Source organism: Dendrobates tinctorius, unplaced genomic scaffold (genome assembly GCF_039654945.1).
Source record: "Dendrobates tinctorius isolate UK_male_01 unplaced genomic scaffold, ASM3965494v1 ptg000060l, whole genome shotgun sequence".
Classification (NCBI taxonomy): domain Eukaryota; kingdom Metazoa; phylum Chordata; class Amphibia; order Anura; family Dendrobatidae; genus Dendrobates; species Dendrobates tinctorius.
In genome coordinates, this window is record NW_027361728.1 from 75,215,640 (window position 1) to 75,237,208 (window position 21,569).

General features: G+C 40.8%; 1 protein-coding gene across 1 annotated transcript in view; it reads left to right on the plus strand.

Annotated features, from left to right (window-relative positions):
- Nucleotides 1-21,569, plus strand: part of MINDY4B (MINDY family member 4B) — a 164,451-nt gene that overhangs the window by 53,963 nt on the left and 88,919 nt on the right. The window contains exons 6-9 of the mRNA XM_073579063.1: nt 3,852-3,946; nt 6,282-6,447; nt 16,762-16,827; nt 20,351-20,421. Coding sequence (XP_073435164.1) covers nt 3,852-3,946; nt 6,282-6,447; nt 16,762-16,827; nt 20,351-20,421 — 398 coding nt within the window. The remainder of the gene's footprint in view (nt 1-3,851; nt 3,947-6,281; nt 6,448-16,761; nt 16,828-20,350; nt 20,422-21,569) is intronic.

Genomic DNA, 21,569 nt, shown 5'->3' on the forward strand with positions numbered 1-21,569 from the left:
AAACCGCAGGGCAAAACCGCAGAGCAATCCGCAGGTAAAACCGCCAGGTCTTTTGACCTGCGGTTTCACCTGCGGATTTTACAAAATCCGCCCGGATAAATCCGCACCTAATCCGCAGCATGTGCACACAGCCTTAATGTTTTTCCTGGACATTGTTTTTTTAATTTATTTAACTAAATGTCACTATACAAATGGTTGTAACCATGGATACCTAGGCTACTGCACATGGGGTAAGTCACATAGCCAATCAGAAGAACTATACTACATTTCTAAGGTTAGATCGCTTAACAGGGTTGTTAAATGTATAAAGACATCAAATTTGCTACTTGTATTAATGATAGTTTAAACCCTTCAGGACATCCGCCATACATCTACGGCGAATGTCAGAAATGGGTGTATGGAGTGTATTTACGCAGCGAGGCCGCCTCTAACAATTACAGGTAGAGCGCTGCTCTGCCGCGATTATTATCTTGCTAAATGCAGCTGTCAGTATCGGATATCGGCATTTAACATGCTGTCGCATTGCTGCATATAGCACAAGCTATCTGACAATCGCACCTTCAAGTCCCCTAAGGGGGCTAACAAGAACAATAAAAAGTGAAAAAAAAGTTGAAAAAAATTAAAAAACTAAAAGTACAAATCACTCCTCTTTTTTCCCACTGAAAATGAAGTTATTTAAAAAAAAAAATACACATATGTGGAATCGCCGCGTTCAGAAAAGTCTGATCTATCAAACTATAAAAACAATTAACAGGATCGGTAAACACCTTAAACGGAATGAATTCAAGAGCGCGAAAAGTATATTTTTTGGTCTCCGCAATTCCACAAAAAAGGCTGTAACAAGCGACTAAAATTTCACATCTACCCCAAAATGGTACTAATTATAATGTAATCTCGCCCCGCAAAAAATAAGCCATCAACACACACTGCCGAAAAATAAAAATGTTATACGTCTTGGAAAATGGCAACACAACCCAAAAAATAGTTTTCTGAAAAATTCTGATTTTATTTTCACCACTAAAATAATAGACAAAAAACTGGACATGTTGGCTATGGCCGTAATCGCACTGATGAGCAGAATCAAATTGCGTTGTCACTTTTGTCACAAAACGTATACTGTATAAACAATTTCCAAAAAACAATGTCAGAATTGTGTGTGTGGGGGGGTCACAATTTCACCGCCTTTGGAATATTGTTCCCCATCTTTCAGTGCACTATGTGGCAAAATGAATAGTGTCATTCAACAGTACAACTCGTCCTGCAAAAAACAAGCCCTCATATGTCAACGTGGACAGACTTGGCCGCAGCGTGAAGGGGTTAATAAAGTGCAATCATTTCCTACAATGCTGTGTAATAAGTTACAGGGAACAGTAACATACAGTCAGGTTCATGATATAATATGAAAATAAGGACAGATGGGTCTGTATGCAAACTTACAATCCACAAAGAAAGAGTGTGAGTACTGCGATGCAACGTTAAATGTTGCTCTCTGCTGCATCAGTAGAAATAAATTACAAATACCTTACTTATATTTAATGGCCCCCCAGTTTCTACAAAATTGTGCAGTCATTAATAATGTGCAAGGAAACAGAGACCTCTAGCCCTTACTATGACCATTTTACAGCACCAAACTCGGGTCCCTATTGACTTCTATGTGGTTCGAGTTCAGAGTTAAAGGGAATCTGTCACCCCTTTTTTGCGATATCATATGATGATATCATTCAATTGTGTGTCACATAAGGATTCTTAGTACTTTTGCTTCCCCCTGACCCCGCATCTTTCATGCATAAATACCTTTTTTATATCGGTTCAGATGTATGTAAACTGCCGCAGTCCGTTCCGCTGGGCGGGGCTTATTCACCTGCTCCCCCCCTCCCTGTCTTGCTCTATGCATTTCTTCTTGCGTAGAGCTAGACAGGGAGGGGGGAGCAGGTGAATAAGCCCCGACCATCGGACCGGACTGCGGCAGTTTACATACATCTGAACCGATATAAAAAAGGTATTTATGCATGAAAGGTGCGGGGTCAGGGGGAAGCAAAAGTACTAAGAGAATCCTTATGTGACGCACAATTGAATGATATCATTATATGATATCTCAAAAAAGGGGTGACAGATTCCCTTTAAGTTTATGTACCTGAACCGAACTTTGGACTACAGTTCTACGGAATCCGATAAATCCAGCTCATTTCTCCTTGCTTCTCAGCATGATGCCACCGTTCAGGCTGAAGAGTACATGTCTCACAGATGAATTATGGCATGGGACACTATGGATTCCAGCCACCCCTCCAACTATCCTTCATCCATATCTCATCCATCCATCCCTCATCTCTCCCTCCATCCATCCCCCAACCCTCCCTCCATCCCTCATCCCTCCCTCCATCCATCCCTCATCCATATCTCATCCATCCCCCAACCCTCCCTCTATCCATCCCCCAACCCTCCCTCTATCCATCCCCCAACCCTCCCTCCATCTATCCTTCATCCATATCTCATCCATCCATCCCCCAACCCTCCCTCCATCCATCCCTCCCTCCATCCATATCTCCTCCATCCATCCCTCCCTCCATCCATATCTCATCCATCCATCCCCCAACCCTCCCTCCATCCATCCCTCCCTCCATCCATCCCTCATCCATATCTCATCCATCCCCCAACCCTCCCTCCATCCATCCCTCATCCCTCCCTCCATCCATCCCTCATCCATATCTCATCCATCCCCCAACCCTCCCTCTATCCATCCCCCAACCCTCCCTCTATCCATCCCCCAACCCTCCCTCCATCTATCCTTCATCCATATCTCATCCATCCATCCCCCAACCCTCCCTCCATCCATCCCTCCCTCCATCCATATCTCATCCATCCATCCCCCAACCCTCCCTCCATCCATCCCTCCCTCCATCCATCCCTCATCCATATCTCATCCATCCCCCAACCCTCCCTCCATCCATCCCTCATCTCTCCCTCCATCCATCCCTCATCCATATCTCATCCATCCATCCCCAACTCTCCCTCCATCCCTCCCTCATCCCTCCCTCCATCCATCCCTCATCCATATCTCATCCATCCCCCAACCCTCCCTCTATCCATCCCCCAACCCTCCCTCTATCCATCCCCCAACCCTCCCTCCATCTATCCTTCATCCATATCTCATCCATCCCCCAACCCTCCCTCCATCCATCCCTCCCTCCATCCATATCTCATCCATCCATCCCCCAACCCTCCCTCCATCCATCCCTCCCTCCATCCATCCCTCATCCATATCTCATCCATCCCCCAACCCTCCCTCTATCCATCCCCAACCCTCCCTCCATCTATCCTTCATCCATATCTCATCCATCCCCCAACCCTCCCTCCATCCATCCCTCCCTCCATCCATATCTCATCCATCCATCCCCCAACCCTCCCTCCATCCATCCCTCCCTCCATCCATCCCTCATCCATATCTCATCCATCCCCCAACCCTCCCTCCATCCATCCCTCATCCCTGCCTTCATCCATCCCTCATCCATATCTCATCCATCCCCCAACCCTCCCTCCATCCATCCCTCATCCCTCCCTCCATCCATCCCTCATCCATATCTCATCTATCCATCCCCAACTCTCCCTCCATCCCTCCCTCATCCATATCTCATCCATCCATCCCCCATCCATCCCTCCATTCATTCTAAAGAAAACTGTAATTTAGTACATGACTTGCAGATAAACAGAGAACTTAGTCTAGATTAAAACATTTCCTATTATATATGAAAACATATTGATTTTTTATATGGCGCTGTTTAATAGCTGAACATAATTATGTGTAGATAATGATCATCTAATTAATAATAACATTACAAACTTATATATTAAAGGGGGGAACAAGAGCCATTCAGCTGGTGGTGCAAGCTCACATCATTAAGTACCTGCTGTTTACAAAGAATAAGCATGAATACACTTCTATAAAGAGGTAAGACAATGGAAAGGGAGATAACATGTATGTATGTGCATGATTTATTAACAGTAATGCGTGTTTTACATAAGACATGAGGCTAAGCTACAGAACATTTTATGACATTGTGAAATTAGCGGTCCTACAGATCATGGTATCCTTGAAAACATAGCCATTAACCGATGAGCTGATATCTCATGTGCCTGAAATCAGAATTACAGCTGACAATCTGTAATGTTATGCTTAAAAACTGGCTAATATTTTAAATAGTACTGTGACATTTCAAAGTAAATAAGTCCAACTTCTTATTTCACTGATTAACAATGAATGTACCCACTTGATGTACATTGGAATTTTAAGCTCGGATCTAAGTAGAAGTGGATATGGTTGTCTACTACTGGATTTAAGGTATGGGGGGGCGGCGAGGCAATTGGAAGGGGAGGAGTATCTATCTATTTATTTAAATGAGGAAGTCCGTGACTGTAACATACCATGCTAGGCTTATCACATGGATTCATGGCTGTATCAGCCTCCTTAGGAACCTCGACATGGGGAACACACGTTGAGGCTTTACCTAAATAACAGCAAAATGTTTTATCAAGCTAAGTACCTTCTGATTGTTAACCACAGTGTTTTTTTTCTCACTGCCTTTATGAAACAGTTGATTCCTCTTTTTGTCATGACTGGGTATTAAGTGTGGTCAGGGCTATTGAGAGTGAGTCATTGAGGAGCGGGGGCGCCTCTGTCATCATCAAATAGGGTGCCATCCTCCGCAAGATAGGCAGGTGTGGAGTATAGGACATCAGATAGAGATTGGGCTGTTGGTAACAGATGTCATCTGATTACTATGTATTTTACTTTGCACATAGACACCTTGTTTCTGATACCGGCATTTAACACTGTATACTTAGGGATATCAAGGGTTATCCCCCGAGGAGCGCGGGCACCATTCTCTTTGTAATAGGGTGCCAACCTCCACTGGTAGGTAAATGCTAAAGTCAGGCCTAGAGGAGGAATTCGTCAGCACTGATTGCTTTTTTGCAAGAAGGATATTTGATTAGTGTCATGTATCAGAATATTGTTTGGATTTTTGGTACGGTGTGTTATAATTCCTGTCTGAAGGTTTTAATGTTTATCTAATAAATGATCATTTTACAGGGTTTGACCTGTTAGACATATTGTTCACACCCTGATCACACATAGAAATTGTTATATGTATGTTGGACAAAACTCTGATTTCAACTTTACCAGCCAACCTTCTAATGTGTACGAGAACCTCCTGACATTCCCCCGATGACATTAAAGCATTAATGTTAGCTTTCTGATCTGTGCAAGGCATGGAATAGAGAAGAAGCTGAGATAAAAGATATGTAGGTTTGTTGGAAAAGATTCAGTATAACTGCTATTTTATTCATTGGAATCCCTGGTGTTTGCATGGATAGTAGTGCTGTGGACGATCCTACTCTATGATTGACAGCTGTCTCTGCACAGTCATACAGAGAAGACTGGTAATAAATGTATAGGAGCAACCACTGGACTAATATTCATACAAGCAATGCATTCAATTAAGAAAATGCAAGTTTTAATAAACTTTTACCATAAAAATGTACATCAATCTGATCATCTTCTTCTGCTCTATACCATCCTGTCGGCAGTTCAAATACCATTTTCATCAGGAGAGGTTCCCTTTAGTGTCCTTCATGTAATGCATCAACAATGGTGGCGTTCAAGGGTCATTCGCCACCTGCTGCCTCGTACCTCCACATATGATTGAGCTCCCAATTGCAGGAGACCTTCTAATCAGTCTATTTTGGGTGATCCTTTCAATCAAAAAGGGATTACCAAAGTGTCCCTTTAAAGGGGTTTGTCCAGTGAAAACAAGTTAAAACCTGTCCACTGAATAGATGGTAACTTGTTGATTGTTGGGGTTCCAAACGCTGAGACCCACTTGTACTTGCTGAGTGGAGCACTTTTAGAATGGATCGGCAGTGCGCATGCTCAACCTGAGCTCCACTCTTTCCCTGTGGGATTGATGAACACTGTGACTCGGCTTTTTCTGGCAGCTCCATAGAGAGTGAATGGAGCAGTGATCAGGAGTACAACCTGATAGATCATTTTGTAACTGGCTGAAAAGTTTCCCAGTTAGAGATAAACACTCTCGGCAGTCACACACTCAGCAATCAGCAAGCTGTCACTTGTGGATAGGTGATAACTTGTTTTAAATGGACAACCCCCTTAAGGGACCTGATTCACTCTGACCTTGTACCTCAAACATGTAAAAAATCATACATTAATGTCATGTAATTAATGCACATTTTACAGTAACTTTCTTTAAAATGTGTGTTTTTCTTAGTTTATCAGAATTAAGCCAAAAACAGCAAGAAAGGGCCCTGGCAACATCAATGGCGGACATCCTTTGGACAACAGGAGAAATGAAGAGAGCCATCATCTGTCTCATCACCAGTGATTCATATTTTACAGAAAGCCCTGATTATAAAACAGATAACTTTACAGAAAGAGTATGTAAGAGCGACACTTCTAATGGGATTCAATATCTAGTGCACATAGGGCAAAATTTCCTAAATGCAACAGAATGGACTTAAATTGCGCTAGTAAGCTGGTGTACGTCTAATTCAGGGGAACTGAATGCCACAGCAGAGACAACAGGAAGGATCAACAAGCTACTTCTACTTTATTCACTTAACAGGGTTAAATGTGGGAAAGATTATTATTATCACAGATAAATTGCACAAGGACAATATTCACAGTATCATTTACAGGCAGCAGGCAATTATATGCATAAAGATATATTGGTCAGTACATTACGAGAAATATGTCCTCGAGATCAGTTTGTGGCCTACAATCCAACCTTGGTCTGACCGGGAAGGGGGCAAACACTGTATTTAGCAGGAACAGCCTCTAGGGCACCCTTGTAGCTTTCCAGGTCCTGACAAAGTCTAATAACACTTTCTGGGGCTCTTTAGCGTCAGCCAGACCCAGTCTCATCTGCAGCCTCCACCCGGCCCACACCCGGTACCGTGAGTCTGTGCTAAAAGCAACGGCCCTTCTCACTCGCATCCTCCGAGCAACAGATGAGGTGAGAGTCTCTGATCGCATATTCTTCGGGTATCTTGGGTGCTTGACAGCAGACGGCGTCTACTCGATCGGATAAAGTGGGGAGCTGGTCCTCAACTCCTGACTGGTGTTGTCTATGTTCCGGGTCTTGACCGGCGTTGCTCTGGTCTTCGGCACGTGACCAGCGTAGTCTGGATCCCAGGCCTTGACTGGAGTCGTACGAATCTCGCTCACTCACTCACAAAGTCCAGCCTATCTCGCTCTCCAAGCATGTCCCAGTGACTTGGCCGTGGTGTCCCTCAAGCCTGGCTTAGCTCCGGTCACGGCCTTCCACTGGAGCGGGACACGGATCTTCCTCACAACTCAGGTCTTCGCCAGCATCTGACCGCTCTCGGACTCTTCTGTGGCGATGGTGGCTGCAAGCCCACCTTGGAGGGAAACAATCTGCCCTGGTGCAGGTTCTGGTGCCAACTGCCCTTCTTAGCCTGGCCAAGTCTTTTATAGTCAGGAAGTCCTTCCCATGTGTCACCTGACCAGGTTCAGCAGGTGAATTCATTTTCCCTGCAAATCTCCCTGCACAATTTGGTTCCTGCTAACACAATTCTTTCTTTTTTAACTTTCACTTTCAGTTTGGTACAGTAGATGGCGGTGTTCGCTTACAGTTACTCAGTCTCTCTTATCCATCTCATTACATATGTGCATTCATAAAATGTCTTATGGTATTAGATACTCTTTATATCTCACAAGACTTTTTAAAACTTTTCTAAAAAAGAGGAGAGCTAATGGAAGTTTGTGAGTATATGAATCATGTGAGCCATTTTAAAGACTTTGGTGCCAAAATAAATGAGCAAATACCACAATATAAGAAAAGTGGCTTGAAGAAATCACAAAAGATGAATCAGGGCCAAAGGGTTTATATTAAAAGGAATCTGTCAACAGGTTTTGCTATCTAATCTGATAGCAGCATGATGTAGGGGAAGAGACCTTGGTTTCATCAATGTGTCACAGATCTGGCTGTGCGCTGTAGTTTCAATACAATCAGTGTTTTATCAGTAGGATATTATCATTGCAGGACTAGGTGCCTTGTGCCTCCTGGTCCAACCCCACTCCCACCACTGATTGGCAGCTTGCTCACTATGCGGAGTACACAGGAAGCTGCAATCAGGTGTGTGAGCAGGATGATATAGAGCTCAGCATTCTGACCACGGCTACATCTGCAGCAGAGAAAATAGGGATTTTATCAAAACTGCACCAAGCAGCTGAATGAGCGACACATCCTTAGAATCAGGATCTCTGCCCCTATATCATGCTGCTCTCAAATTACATAGCAAAAACCTGATGACAGATTATCTTTAACCCCTTCACTACCAAGGGTGGTTTGCACGTTAACTCCCGGGCCAATTTTTACAATTCTGACCACTGTACCTTTATGAGGTCATAACTCTGGAACGCTTTCATGGATCCCGGTGATTCTGACATTGTTTTCTCGTGACATATTGTACTTCATGTTAGTGGTAAAATTGCATTCAAATAACTTGCGTTTATTTGTGAAAAAAACGGAAATTTGGCGAAAATTTTGAAAATTTCGCAATTTTCCAACTTTGAATTTTTATGCCCTTAAATCACAGCGATACAGCACACAAAAAACTTAATACATAACATTTCCCACATGTTTACTTTACATCAGCACAATTTTGGAACCAAAATTTTTTTTTTGTTAGGAAGTTATAAGGGTTAAAAATTGACCAGCGATTTCTCATTTTTGCAACACCATTTTATTTTTAGGGACCACTTCACATTTGAAGCCACTTTGAGGGGTCTATATGATAGAAAATACCCAAAAGTGACACCATTCTAAAAACTGCACCCCTTAAGGTGCTTAAAACCACATTCAAGAAGTTTATTAACCCTTTAGGTGCATCACAGGAATTTTTTGAATATTAAAAAAAAAATGAACATTTAACTTTTTTTCACAAAAAAAATACTTCAGGTTCAATTTTCTTTATTTTACCAAGGGTAACAGGAGAAATTGGACTGCAAAAGTTATTGTGCAATTTGTCCTGAGTACGCTGATACCTGATATGTGGGGGGGAACCACTGTTTCGGCGCATGGCAGACCTCAGTAGGGAAGGAGCGCCGTTTGACTTTTTCAATGCAAAATTGGCTGGAATTCAGATCGGACGCCATGTCGCGTTTGGAGAGCCCCTGATGTACCTAAACAGTGGAAACCCCCCAAGTGACCCCATTTTGGAAACTAGACCCCCCAAGGAACTTATCTAGATATGTGGTGAGAACTTTGAACCCACAAGGGCTTCACAGAAGTTTATAACGTACAGCGGTACTATTAAAAAATCATATTTTTTCCACAAAAATGATCTTTTCACCCCCAATTTTTATTTTTCCAAGGGTAACAGGACCCTAAAAGTTATTGTGCAATTTGTCCTGAGTACGCTGATACCCCATATGTGGGTGTAAATGACTATTTGGGCGCATAGCAGAGCTCGGAAGGGAAGCAGCGCCATTTGACGTTTTTGGCTAGAATTGAGATCGGACACCATGTCGCGATTGGAAAACCCCTGATGTACCAAAACAGTGGAAACCCCCCACAAATGACACCATTTTGGAATCTAGACCCCCCCAAGGAACTTATCTAGATGTGTGGTGAGAACTTTGAACCCCCAAGGGCTTCACAGAAGTTTATAACGTACAGCAGTACAATTAAAAAATCATATTTTTTCCACAAAAATGATCTTTTCACCCTCAATTCTTATTTTTCCAAAAGTAACAGGACCCTAAAAGATATTGTGCAATTTATCCTGAGTACGCTGATACCCCACATGTGGGGGTAAACCACTATTTGGGCGCATGGCAGAGCTCGGAAGGGAAGCAGCGCCATTTGACGTTTTTGGCTGGAATTGAGATCGGACACCATGTCGCGTTAGGAAAGCCCCTGATGTACCAAAACAGTAGAAACCCCCCACAAATGACACCATTTTGGAAACTAGACCCCCCAGGGAACTTATCTAGATGTGTGGTGAGCACTTTGAACCCCCCAGTGCTTCACTGAAGTTTATAACGTCCGGGCGTGAAAATAAAAAAATCGTATTTTTTCCACAAATATGATCTTTTAGTCCCCATTTTTTTATTTTCCCAAGGGTAACAGGAGAAATTGGACCCCAAATGTTGTTGTCCAATTTGTCCTGAGTACGCTGATACCTCATATGTGGGAGAAAACTACTGTATGGGCACACGTCGGGGCTCGGAAGGGAAGTAGTGACGTTTTGGAATGCAGACTTTGATGGATTGGTCTGCGGGTGTCATGTGCGTTTGGAGAGCCCCTGATGTACCTAAACAGTGGAAACCCCCCACAAGTGACCCCATTTTGGAAACTAGACCCCCCCACGGAGCTTATCTAGATGTGTGGAGAGCACTTTGAACCCCCAAGTGCTTCACAGAAGTTTATAACGCCTGAGCGTGAAAATAAAAAAAACATTTTTTTCCGCAAAATTATATTTTTGCCCCCAATTTTTTATTTTCCTAAGGGTAACAGGAGAAATTGGACCCCAAAAGTTGTTTTGTAATTTGTCCTGAGTAGGCTGATACCCTACATGTGGGGGTAAAACACTGTTTGGGCGCATGGCAGAGCTTGGAAGGGAAGGAGCACCATTTGACTTTTTCAACGCAGAATTGGCTGGAATTGAGATCAGACGCCATGTTGCCTTTGGAGAGCACCTGATGTGCCCAAACAGTGGAAACCCCCAATTATAACTCCAACCCTAACCTCAACACACCCCTAACCCTAATCTGAGCCCTAGCCCTAACCCTAGCCCTAACCCTAGCCCTAACCCTAGCCCTACCCTAACCCTAGCGGGAAAATGGAAATAAATACATTTTCTTTTAGTTTTATTATTTTTCCCTAACTAAGGGGGTGATAACGGGGGGTTTGATTTACTATTTATGGCGGTTTTTATGTTTGGCGGCTGTCGCACGCTAAAAGACGCTTTTTATTGTAAAAATAGTTTTTGCATCACCACATATTGTGAGCGATAATTTTTCCGTATTTTGACCCACCGAGTCATGTGAGGTCTTATTTTTTGCGGGACGAGTTGACGTTTTTATTGGTACCATTTTCGGGCACGTGACATTTTTTGATTGCTTTTTATTCCGATTTTTGGGACGCAGAATGAACAAAAACCAGCGTTTCATGAATTTCTTTTGGGGGGTGCGTTTACACCGTTCCGCGTGCGGTAAAATTGATAACGCGTTTTTATTCTTCGGGTCAGTACGGTTACAGCAATACCTCATTTAGGTCTTTTTTTATGTTTTGTCGGTTTTTTGCAATGAAAACAATTTTATATAAAAAATAATTATTTTTGTATCGCTTTATTCTGCGAGCTATAACTTTTTTATTTTTTTGCGGATGATGCTGTATGGCGGCTCGTTTTTTGCGGGACAAGATGACGTTTTCAGCAGTACCATGGATATTTATATGCGTCTTTTTGATTGCGCGTTATTACACTTTTTGTTCGGTGGTATGATAATAAATCATTATTTTTTGCTTTGTTTTTTATTTTTATTTTTTAAGGGGTTCGCTAAAGGGGTTAATTAATGGGACAGTTTTATAGGGCAGGTCATTACGGACGCGGCGATACCAAATATGTGTACTTTTATTGTTTTTGTTTTTTTTTATTTTGAAAAAATGGATTTATTGGGGAATATTTTTTTTTTTTTTTACTAATTTATTTAGCGATTTTTTTTTAATTATTTTTAACACTTTTTTTTTTTTTTTTTTTTACTTTATTACCTTGTCCCAGGTGGGACATCACTGTCCTGTGACAGATCGCTGATCTGTCACATCACAGATCACTGTGACAGATCAGCGATCTGTCACAGGCACTGCTGCAGACTTCCTCATGCCTGCGCTTTGCAGGCAGTGAGGAAGTCAGCTCCCTGCAGGCCCCCGTCGCCATCTTGGATCCGGGGGCCTGTAGGGAAAGAGCCCCCCGCAGCAGCGCTGCACATTGCGCTGCCGTGGGGGGCTCAGGGAAGCACGGAGGGAGCCCCCTCCCTGCCGATGCTTCCATTTAACCCCCGGTACACCGCGATCGCATTTGATCGCGGTGTGCAAGGGGTTAACGTGTCGGGGGCGGTCCGTGACCGCCCCTGACACATTGTGCCGGGTGTCAGCTATGATAATTAGCTGACACTCGGCCGCGATCAGCGGCGCTCACCACGTGGGCGCCGCTGATCGCGATGACGTAATATTCCGTCCATGGTAATTAGGTCCATGGTCACATGGACGGAATATTACGTCAATTGTAGGTAAGGGGTTAACCCCTTCCCAACATAGCCAGTTTCCTTTTTAATTCGTTTTTTCCTCCCCTTCTTCCAGGAGCCATAACTTTTAAATGTTTCCACATAGACTCATGAGGGCTTACTTTTGCAGGACGAGTTGTACTTCTGAATGACACCATTCATTCTTCCATATAGTATAAATTGCAATCAAACCCACCATTCTGACATTGTTTTTTGTAAATTATTTTTACAGCTTACATTGTGTGGTAAAAATGACCTGATATGATTCTCCTCAACTAAACGATTTTGGCGATACCAAACTTGTCAAGTTTATTTCTTTTTTTTTAGTATAAAAAAAGTCAAAGATTTATAAAAAAGAAAAAAATGTAATGTTTCGCTGTTTTTTGAGACATCGGTATTTCTTTTTTTATTATTTTTACTTTTAATAGGGAAAAAGAGGGGGTGATTCCAATTTTTGTGTTTTTTTTCATATTTTTGAAACTTTTCTTCTTTTTCACTGTATTTATTAGTCCCATTAGAGAACTTGAACTTATAATTGTCTGAGCGCTTGTACTATACACATCAAGGTGCCTCCACGCTTGCGCGCTATTAACCCTTTCACCCTGAAGACTGTTTTCACCTTTATCGGGACAATTTTTACAATTCTGACCACTGTCACTTTATGTGGTAATAACTCTGGAAAGCTTCAATGGATCTCAATGGTTTTGAGAGTTTTTTTCGTGACATATTGTACTTCATGAGAGTGGTAAAATTTCTTAAAGGTGACTTGTGTTTATTTGTGAAAAAATCGGAAATCAGGTGAAAATTTTGAAAATTTAGCAGTTATCAAACTTTTAATAATTGTACCCTTAAACCAGAGAGCGGTGTCACACAAAATAGGTAATAAATTACATTTTTTTAAAAATGTATATTCGGGGGGCGCTAGTACTGCTGAAGGAATACCCGCCGGCGCCGCACGACAGAACAACACATCACAAAATTGCAGATAAAAATTAAAACATCAATGTATGTCTGCGCTGAGATATCCTTATTATTTTCTCTTGAATAAATCCCTCAGTTGAAAACCAGACCAAATGCCAAAACTATGAACCTCTATAATGGTGAGTAGGTTCAGTAGATCTGTTATCAAAACAAGAGAAAGGAAAAAAATGTATATAGGTATGTATGTGCAGAGGCTTTTGGAATTATAAAAATAACAAAATATGTTTTGGAAGCACTGAAGAAAAAAGGGGCCAATTAGAAGTTTACCTCAAATATGCCCATCACATACTAAAGTTCACATTGAAGAGAAAGTTCTGTAGCCTTTGCCTGGGAACTGAACAGGATTAAAAGCTCCGTCATATGAATAGTTGGGGAGCTACCCCTCCTATGTGCTGTACTGTATTTGCTTAAAAACAAAGCAGGATAAGTCACCACCAAGCGATTAGTTACTAGAGTACTGTTCAGGCCGGTAACAGTCTCTTATGTTACTCACTGCTCCCTCAAAGCCCTAGCGTGCTTCACAGCGTTATGCTCCCGGCTGCAAAGTGTTTGTAGGACCTTCGTGACGTCGATCGTCACGTGATGGGATCCAGCGAGTGGTACGGACCAATTCTTTTCCTACCGGTTTCTGAAATACTCGGTTTCCTTCATCAGGGAAGGTCCGTCAGAGGAATAGTCATCTTTTAAACCTGTGGTTGTCATCTTAATGTGTTAACCCATTAGGTGCTGTCCCAATTTTTTAATTAAATGCAAATAATTTGACTTCAGCATTAAGTCCCCGTGGCATTAAGGAGTCTAAATTAAAAATCCATTGACTTTCTGCACGAGACATTTTCTTAATAAAATCCCCTTTCCTCCAATCTTTCCTCCAATCTTTCCAAACAATTTGTAGACCAGTTGCTGTTGTACCATTAATGGAGCCCCTATGATGGACTGCATAGTGTTTTGACAATGGATGTCCAGTAAACTTGCGTCTTATATTTCTTAAATGTTCATTAATCCGTACATTAAGTTTGGCGCTTTGTTCTCCCCACATATAATTTCCCACAGGGGCATTTTAGTGCATAAATGACTCCTGTTGTGTTGCATGAAATATGGTCATGAATGGTAAATTCCATATTTCCATTGGACACAGTACAGTATATTGTTTTATAGATTTTAGGGTTTTACAGGCTTTGCATTTGTGACATGAATAAAAGCCAGGTTTCATAAGAGAGCTCGTACATGGTGCTCTGGTATTATACCGGTTTAAGACAGATGATGCTACAAGGTACCCTAAATCTTTTGCCTTTCTATAGATAAATTTTGGATGCGGAGGTAATAGTTCTCCTATTGTCTTATCCTCCTTTAATATTCCCCAATATTTCCTCACAATATTACGGAGGATATGTGTGTTAGCATTATATTGGGTTATAATTGAAAGGTCGCCCTGAATATCATTCACTGGGTCGTCATTTTTGTCCTGAATTAGGGTTTCTCTTGATCTTTTTTGTACTCTATCACTTTCCTCCACAAGGAATTGTTCATCATAGCCCCTATTTTTAAATTTAGTAGTTAAAAACTCACTTATAATTTCAGATATAATTTGAATTTTAATGAACGGAAAGCCATAAAAGAACTACAAGAGAATAAGGACATAGTCATTCGTCCAGCTGATAAGTGGGGGATATAGTTGTTTTGAACTCTTTGGACTATAAAAATGAATGCCTATGCTTACTAAATGACAGACAGACATATGAAAAATTAAAGATTGATCCGTCTGATGATTATGGTCAAGAGATGAAGACCCTTATTAAGAGGGGATATGATACATAAGAATTTAAGTAACCCCCCAGGAAGACCAATTATCTCTGGTATTCAATGCCTAACGGCAAATATGTCTAAGTATGTAGATTATCATCTACAAAGAGTAGTTCCATTACTATCCTCATACCTGAAAGATGGCACACAAATTTTACAAATTTTAAATAATATGCAGTGGCATGAACACTTTATTCTAGGAACACTAAATATCACCTCACTATATACAGTGATTCAACATGAAAAGGGTCAAAAAGCAGCCACATATTTTTTAAATGGACTTACTACATTACCAAAAGATCAAATCTCTTTTATTTCAGAATGTACGGAGTTTATCACACAACTATTTCCAATATTAGGCGGACTACTTCTCCCAGCGATGGGGGACAGCCATGGGGTCCAGGTTCGCGCCCAGCTATGCTAACCTCTACGTGGGTAGATGGGAGGAGCAAACCATCTACACCAGCGGAGTGCGGCGTGCGAACCTGGTCCTATGGCGCCGCTTCATTGATGATGTATTCTTTATTTGGTCTGGTGGTACGGAGACACTTGCAGAATTTTTAATTAATATTAATAAAAATGATTATTTTTTAAACTTTACGGCGACCACCAGTACAGAGTCTATTAATTTTTTAGATCTAAATATTTTTATTGATAACGGATTGGTCCATACATGCATATACCATAAACCAACAGATTGCAACAATTATATTTCTTTAAATAGTTGCCATCTGCCAAATTGGCTTATTAATGTCCCCAAGAGCCAATTTATACGTGCCCACAGAAATTGCTCCAGAGACCAAGATTATTGAACTGAAGTAGAGTTTTTAACTACTAAATTTAAAAATAGGGGCTATGATGAACAATTCCTTGTGGAGGAAAGTGATAGAGTACAAAAAAGATCAAGAGAAACCCTAATTCAGGACAAAAATGACGACCCAGTGAATGATATTCAGGGCGACCTTTCAATTATAACCCAATATAATGCTAATACACATATCCTCCGTAATATTGTGAGGAAACATTGGGGAATATTAAAGGAGGATAAGACAATAGGAGAACTATTACCTCCACATCCAAAATTTATCTATAGAAAGGCAAAAAATTTAGGGTACCTTGTAGCGTCATCTGTATTAAACCGGTATAATACCAGAGCACCATGTACGAGCTCTCTAATCAAACCTGGATTTTATCCATGTCACAAATGCAAAGCCTGTAAAACCCTATAATCTATAAAACAATATACTGTGTCCAATGGAAATATGGAATTTACCATTCATGACCATATTTCATGCAACACAACAGGAGTCATTTATGCACTAAAATGCCCCTGTGGGAAATATAACAGAAAATACCCAAAGGTGACACCATTCTAAAAACTGCACCCCTCAAGGTGCACAAAACCACATTCAAGAAGTTTATTAACCTTTTGGGTGCTTCACAAGAACTGAAGCAATGTGGAAGAAAAAATGAACACTTCACTTTTTTTCACAAAAAAATTATTGTGAACCCATATTTTTATTATAAAAATAAATAAAAAAAGAAGTTATGACTGCTATACACAACAAATGGAACATGAGACAGTAAATGAATAAATGACTAGTCCATAATATAGGGCTTATTATTGTATTACTCTTAACCATGTTTCTTTCAATTGACAGCTCCAGTTGTTTGAGTTTGTAGAAAAAGACAGATTGGAAAAATTTGTTTGTGCCCACATACACTGCGTGAGTCTGAATATGTATTATTTTTCATTTTTTTTAGTTGACTATCTGCAATATAAACTCTTCCTAAAGCCTTACGCTTATGCCTCTACATTGCATAGGGGTTTACGAATCTGCATTGAGTTCTATCTATTTTGCCATACATGCCATCATAATGAGTTCATTGAAGGGGTTGTACTAAGTATATAGGTTATCAGCTATTATTAGGGTAGGGAATAACGTATTGATCATTGGAAACAAAAGTATTGGCAGTGGCTCCATACCAATCCGAAAGCAAATCTCTGTAGAGTTCCATCTGAGAGAAGTGGAGCTTGAGCATGTGCACCATTGCTCCATTCATTCCCTGTGGGACCGCTGGAAATTGCATATCACTGTACTTAGTTTTCTATGGCAGTCCAAAAAGGAATGAAAGGGGTGAAAGTGTGCGTGCCCGACATCTACTCCATTCAGACACTGCAGAGTCCCATTCTCAAAATCAGTGGGGGTCCCAGCAATCAGAACCCCGGCAATTAATAATCAGTTCCTTTAATTTTCATATGTTGCCCTTGGTTATGGCATCCATTAGTTAATTTTTGGGGAGTCGTTTACTGGATGCCAATAATGCCCGCTACTACTACCCTTTCAGAGCATTAAAAAGATGAACTAGTCCTTTGTTACTGGCAGTAAGTTTGCTCCTACCCCACTATGTGTTGAGCACTACGTCAGAGTTTCTGTTGGAATCCCTAATAAACTATATTCTACATGGAACTCTGACAAAGCCCTGATGAAAACCTTCAGCACAAAATTGGAAACAGATTTGCAATAACTGTATTTATTGAGCCATACACTGACAAACAGCAGGACGGATATCCTCTATCCACTGACGAGCACCTGGACAGATATCCTTGCTAAAGGCCAGAAGGTCCGAAATGTTGGCATGTAATCTGTCTCATAAGGGTTTGGCATGTAATCTGTATTATAAGGGTTTGGCATGTGATATGTCTCATAAGGGTTTGGCATGTAATCTGTCTCATAAGGGTTTGGCATGTAATCTGTCTCACCAGGGTTTGGCATGTAATCTGTCTCATCAGGGTTTGGCATGTAATCTGTCTCATAAGGGCTTGGCATGTAATCTGTCTCATCAGGGTTTGGCATGTAATCTGTCTCATAAGGGTTTGGCATGTAATTTGTCTCATAAGGGTTTGGCATGTAATCTGTCTCATAAGGGTTTGGCATGTAATCTGTCTCATCAGGGTTTGGCATGTAATTTGTCTCATAAGGGTTTGGCATGTAATCTGTCTCATAAGGGTTTGGCATATAATCTGTTTTATAAGGGTTTGGCATGTAATCTGTCTCATAAGGGTTTGGCATGCAATCTGTCTCATAAGTGTTGGCTCAATAAATACATTTCTTGAGAATCTATCACCTATTTGGTGCTGAAGTTTTATTTCTAGAAGTGGTTATTCTATTTTTCCTTCTGGACAATCATTTTGGGGTAGTATGGACCCTCTTATTTACTACTGAGTGCCCTGATGAAGCCATTACTTTTACTGAAGCCAATGGAATCACGCTGCAGTTTTCTCTGCATACTCTGCTCAGTTGAATGAAGCCGTCAAAGTCACCGTGGACAATGTGTAGCCTCCGGTAAGGCAGAATTAGTCTTTTTTAGATGTGCATGAAAACATGGACATCTTTGTGCATGTCTGAGAAAGACGAATTCTGCCACTGCGGAGGCCACACATTGTCCACGGTGACTTTGACGGCTTCATTCAACTGAGTAGAGTATGTAGAGAAAACTGATAAAAATCTCGAGCACTTGAACTTCTGGAAAATAAGTAAGAATAATAAGTAACCTAAAATGAGGGGTTAAATGAATCTATTCCAAGAAGAGCTAGGGTCCGGGTTTTTTTTATAATTTTTCTCTGCCTTTTGCATACCATACATCCGCCTGGTAATTACGTTATAAGTTCAGCTCTGATTTTTTTTAAACCAGTTTCATTCTAGTGAATAGCTCTGTTACGGCTTTGTCAGGGTTCCCTCGGCAGGGAGGGCTCATTAGTGTGAACTCAGGCCTAGAGGTTGTGAGATGCCTATACACTAGAGCAGTGCTGCCACCTGATGGCTAGAATTGGAAACACAAACTTTTTTTTTAACAATTGTAATTTTTATTGAAAGATATTCGTATTTACCAAAAAACAAATTTGATATAAGGAAGGGATTAGAAGATTACAATGAAAAAAGAATAAATCTGCTTTATAGTATAGATGTAACGTATTACAGTGATATTCAAATTTCGTATATATATGTAAAGTAAAGAAAAAGGAGGATACATAGAAGACATACAAACAGACAGAGGGGCGAGGGGGAAAGTAAAGGTGTTAGGCTTTGAAGGATGATAGGAAATATATGACCTTGTGAGTAGGGTTCCTAAATACTAAGAAGTGCGCAAAAGGTTTCCCATGGGGATCAAATGAAATTGAATCTCTCGACGGTTTCATCATTCAGAGCAGCGCGATATTCAAAATTTCTGATAAATCTGATCTTAGTGCATAAGTCAGACATAGACGGGAGGAGATTTGTTTCCAATGAGAGGCTATCAGACATCTTGTGTAGACTTCTGCTATCAGTTCTTGTAGATATATTCTGTGGGAACAGAGTGCAGTCCCAGAATAGGTGGAATATAGATCCTGTCAGCAAGGCGCATCTCCATCATAAGGGGGGAAAATTGATGGTTCTAATTGGTGTCGAAGCTCATGAGTCTGGTACCAGAAGTGGAGGATCTTGTATTGGTTCTCTTTATAAGTGATGCAAGATGCCGAAATGGCTGCTCTTGACCATGCAAATCTCCAATCCACATCACTTAGGGTTCTACCCATATAACTTTCCCACATGAGCATATATGGATGCCTAGTCAAGGAATTTCCATCAGGGTATTGTAGAATATTATAGACATCAGAGATTAAGCCCGTCGTTGAGGGACCGTCTCTGCAAAGTCTTTCAAAGGGTTTTGGGGTTGTAACCTGTAAATTGTTAAATATGGATGAGGCAAAATGCCTGCTCATAATGTATTGGAATAACGGGAGCGTAGGAACGGCTCATTTAGATTACGTCTCATCATAAGGAAGCAAAGTCCTTATTTTACAGTTAGTTATGCTGCAAAATTAAACAGGCCAGTGTAAGGCCGCGTTCCTGTTATTGAGGGAGGCGAGCTCTCAGGGAAACTAGGGTGGAATAGGAAAGAAGTAAGCGGGGAGCTTCTGGAAAGTAACTTGAATTTTTTGGAGCAGGTCCTCCACATGTCTCAGGTGAAACTCATTGGGCCTAAGAGTTTGTTTGAAGGAGGGTTGTAAAAACCATTCCATATTAGAGAATTAATGTGGGCTGGGGCAAGCCAAAGATTTTCAATTTCCATCCATTTCCTGTGAGCAGGTTTTCTTGACCATGCCAAAATTCTGCATAAATGAGTAGTCCGGTGATAATGGCTAAAAGGAAACAAAAACGTTTTGCTATTCATAACTGTATGTTAATTTGCTTTTTTTCATGTTAGTTTAAGGAAGAAGGCAGCCATGGAGTCATTCTGTTTCTGTACAGTTTGCTTTTCTCCAGGAAAATTGAAAGGTGAGATGTTTGTTGTGTTACATTTAGTTTGGTTTTAATGCTATTATAATCTTTTCCACAATAAGTGGTTGGGAACATGTGTAAAAACAGCCAGAGACTGGAGCAAGAAAAGCTATTTTCAATTTTGCATAGTCAGTCTATCTACAGTTGATGTAACAAGTCTACACACCCCTTTTAAAATGACAGGCTTTTGTCATGTAACAAAATCATACCAAGAAGAATCATTGCAGAACGTTTTCCATCTGTCACCCACAATCTATATATTCACACAAAACAACTATGCATGCTGTAGACATGATTCAAAAGATTAATGTTATTATACAAATCAATAAAAACCATTAAAATAAGGGAGGGAGTCTGCCAATGAGAATAAGACCTTATCCTATAAAGTGCATGTCACAAGAGAATGTAAGGTAAATCCATAAGGAGCATAATACATGAGAACAAGAAAATATATTTACCAAACCAGTCCACAGTCACACTGATATCTGACCTCCACATGCGTTTCTCCATCGCTTCATCAGGGGACTATCACCCATAATCTGTACAATTCAATTGAAAAACAATTTGAAATCTTTTCAAATGGAAAAAAAATCAAAAACTATAAGTAATATCTTTTTATAAATATGCACACCCTTAAACTAATATCTTATGGAAATACCTTTTGAATTTTTGACAGCATTTAGTATTTTTTGGTAGGAGTTTATCAGCAAGGCCCATATTGAAGTGGCAATCTTTGTCCTCCCTTCCTTGCAGTAGCGCTCCAAATCTGTCAAATTGTAAGGGTATCTCCTGTGCACAGCACCATCTGGAAGTCAACCAATAGATTTTCAAATGGATTCAGCTTCAGGCTCTGGCTGGGCCATTCCAAAACTTTGATCTTGTTCTGGTGAAGCCATTCTTTTGTTGTTTTAGAGGTATACTTAGGGCCATTGTTGTGCTGAAGGTGAAGTTCCTCTTCATATTCAGCTTTTAACATAGGCCTGAAGGTATTGATGCTAAATTGACTGATATTTGGAACTGTTCATAATTCCATCTACCTTCAAGAAGCCTTAATTCCAGCTGCCGAAAAAAAAAAACAAAGCACAATGCCTCCGTTATACTTCACTATGGGTATGGTGTTCTTTTGGTGATGCATAGTGTTGGCT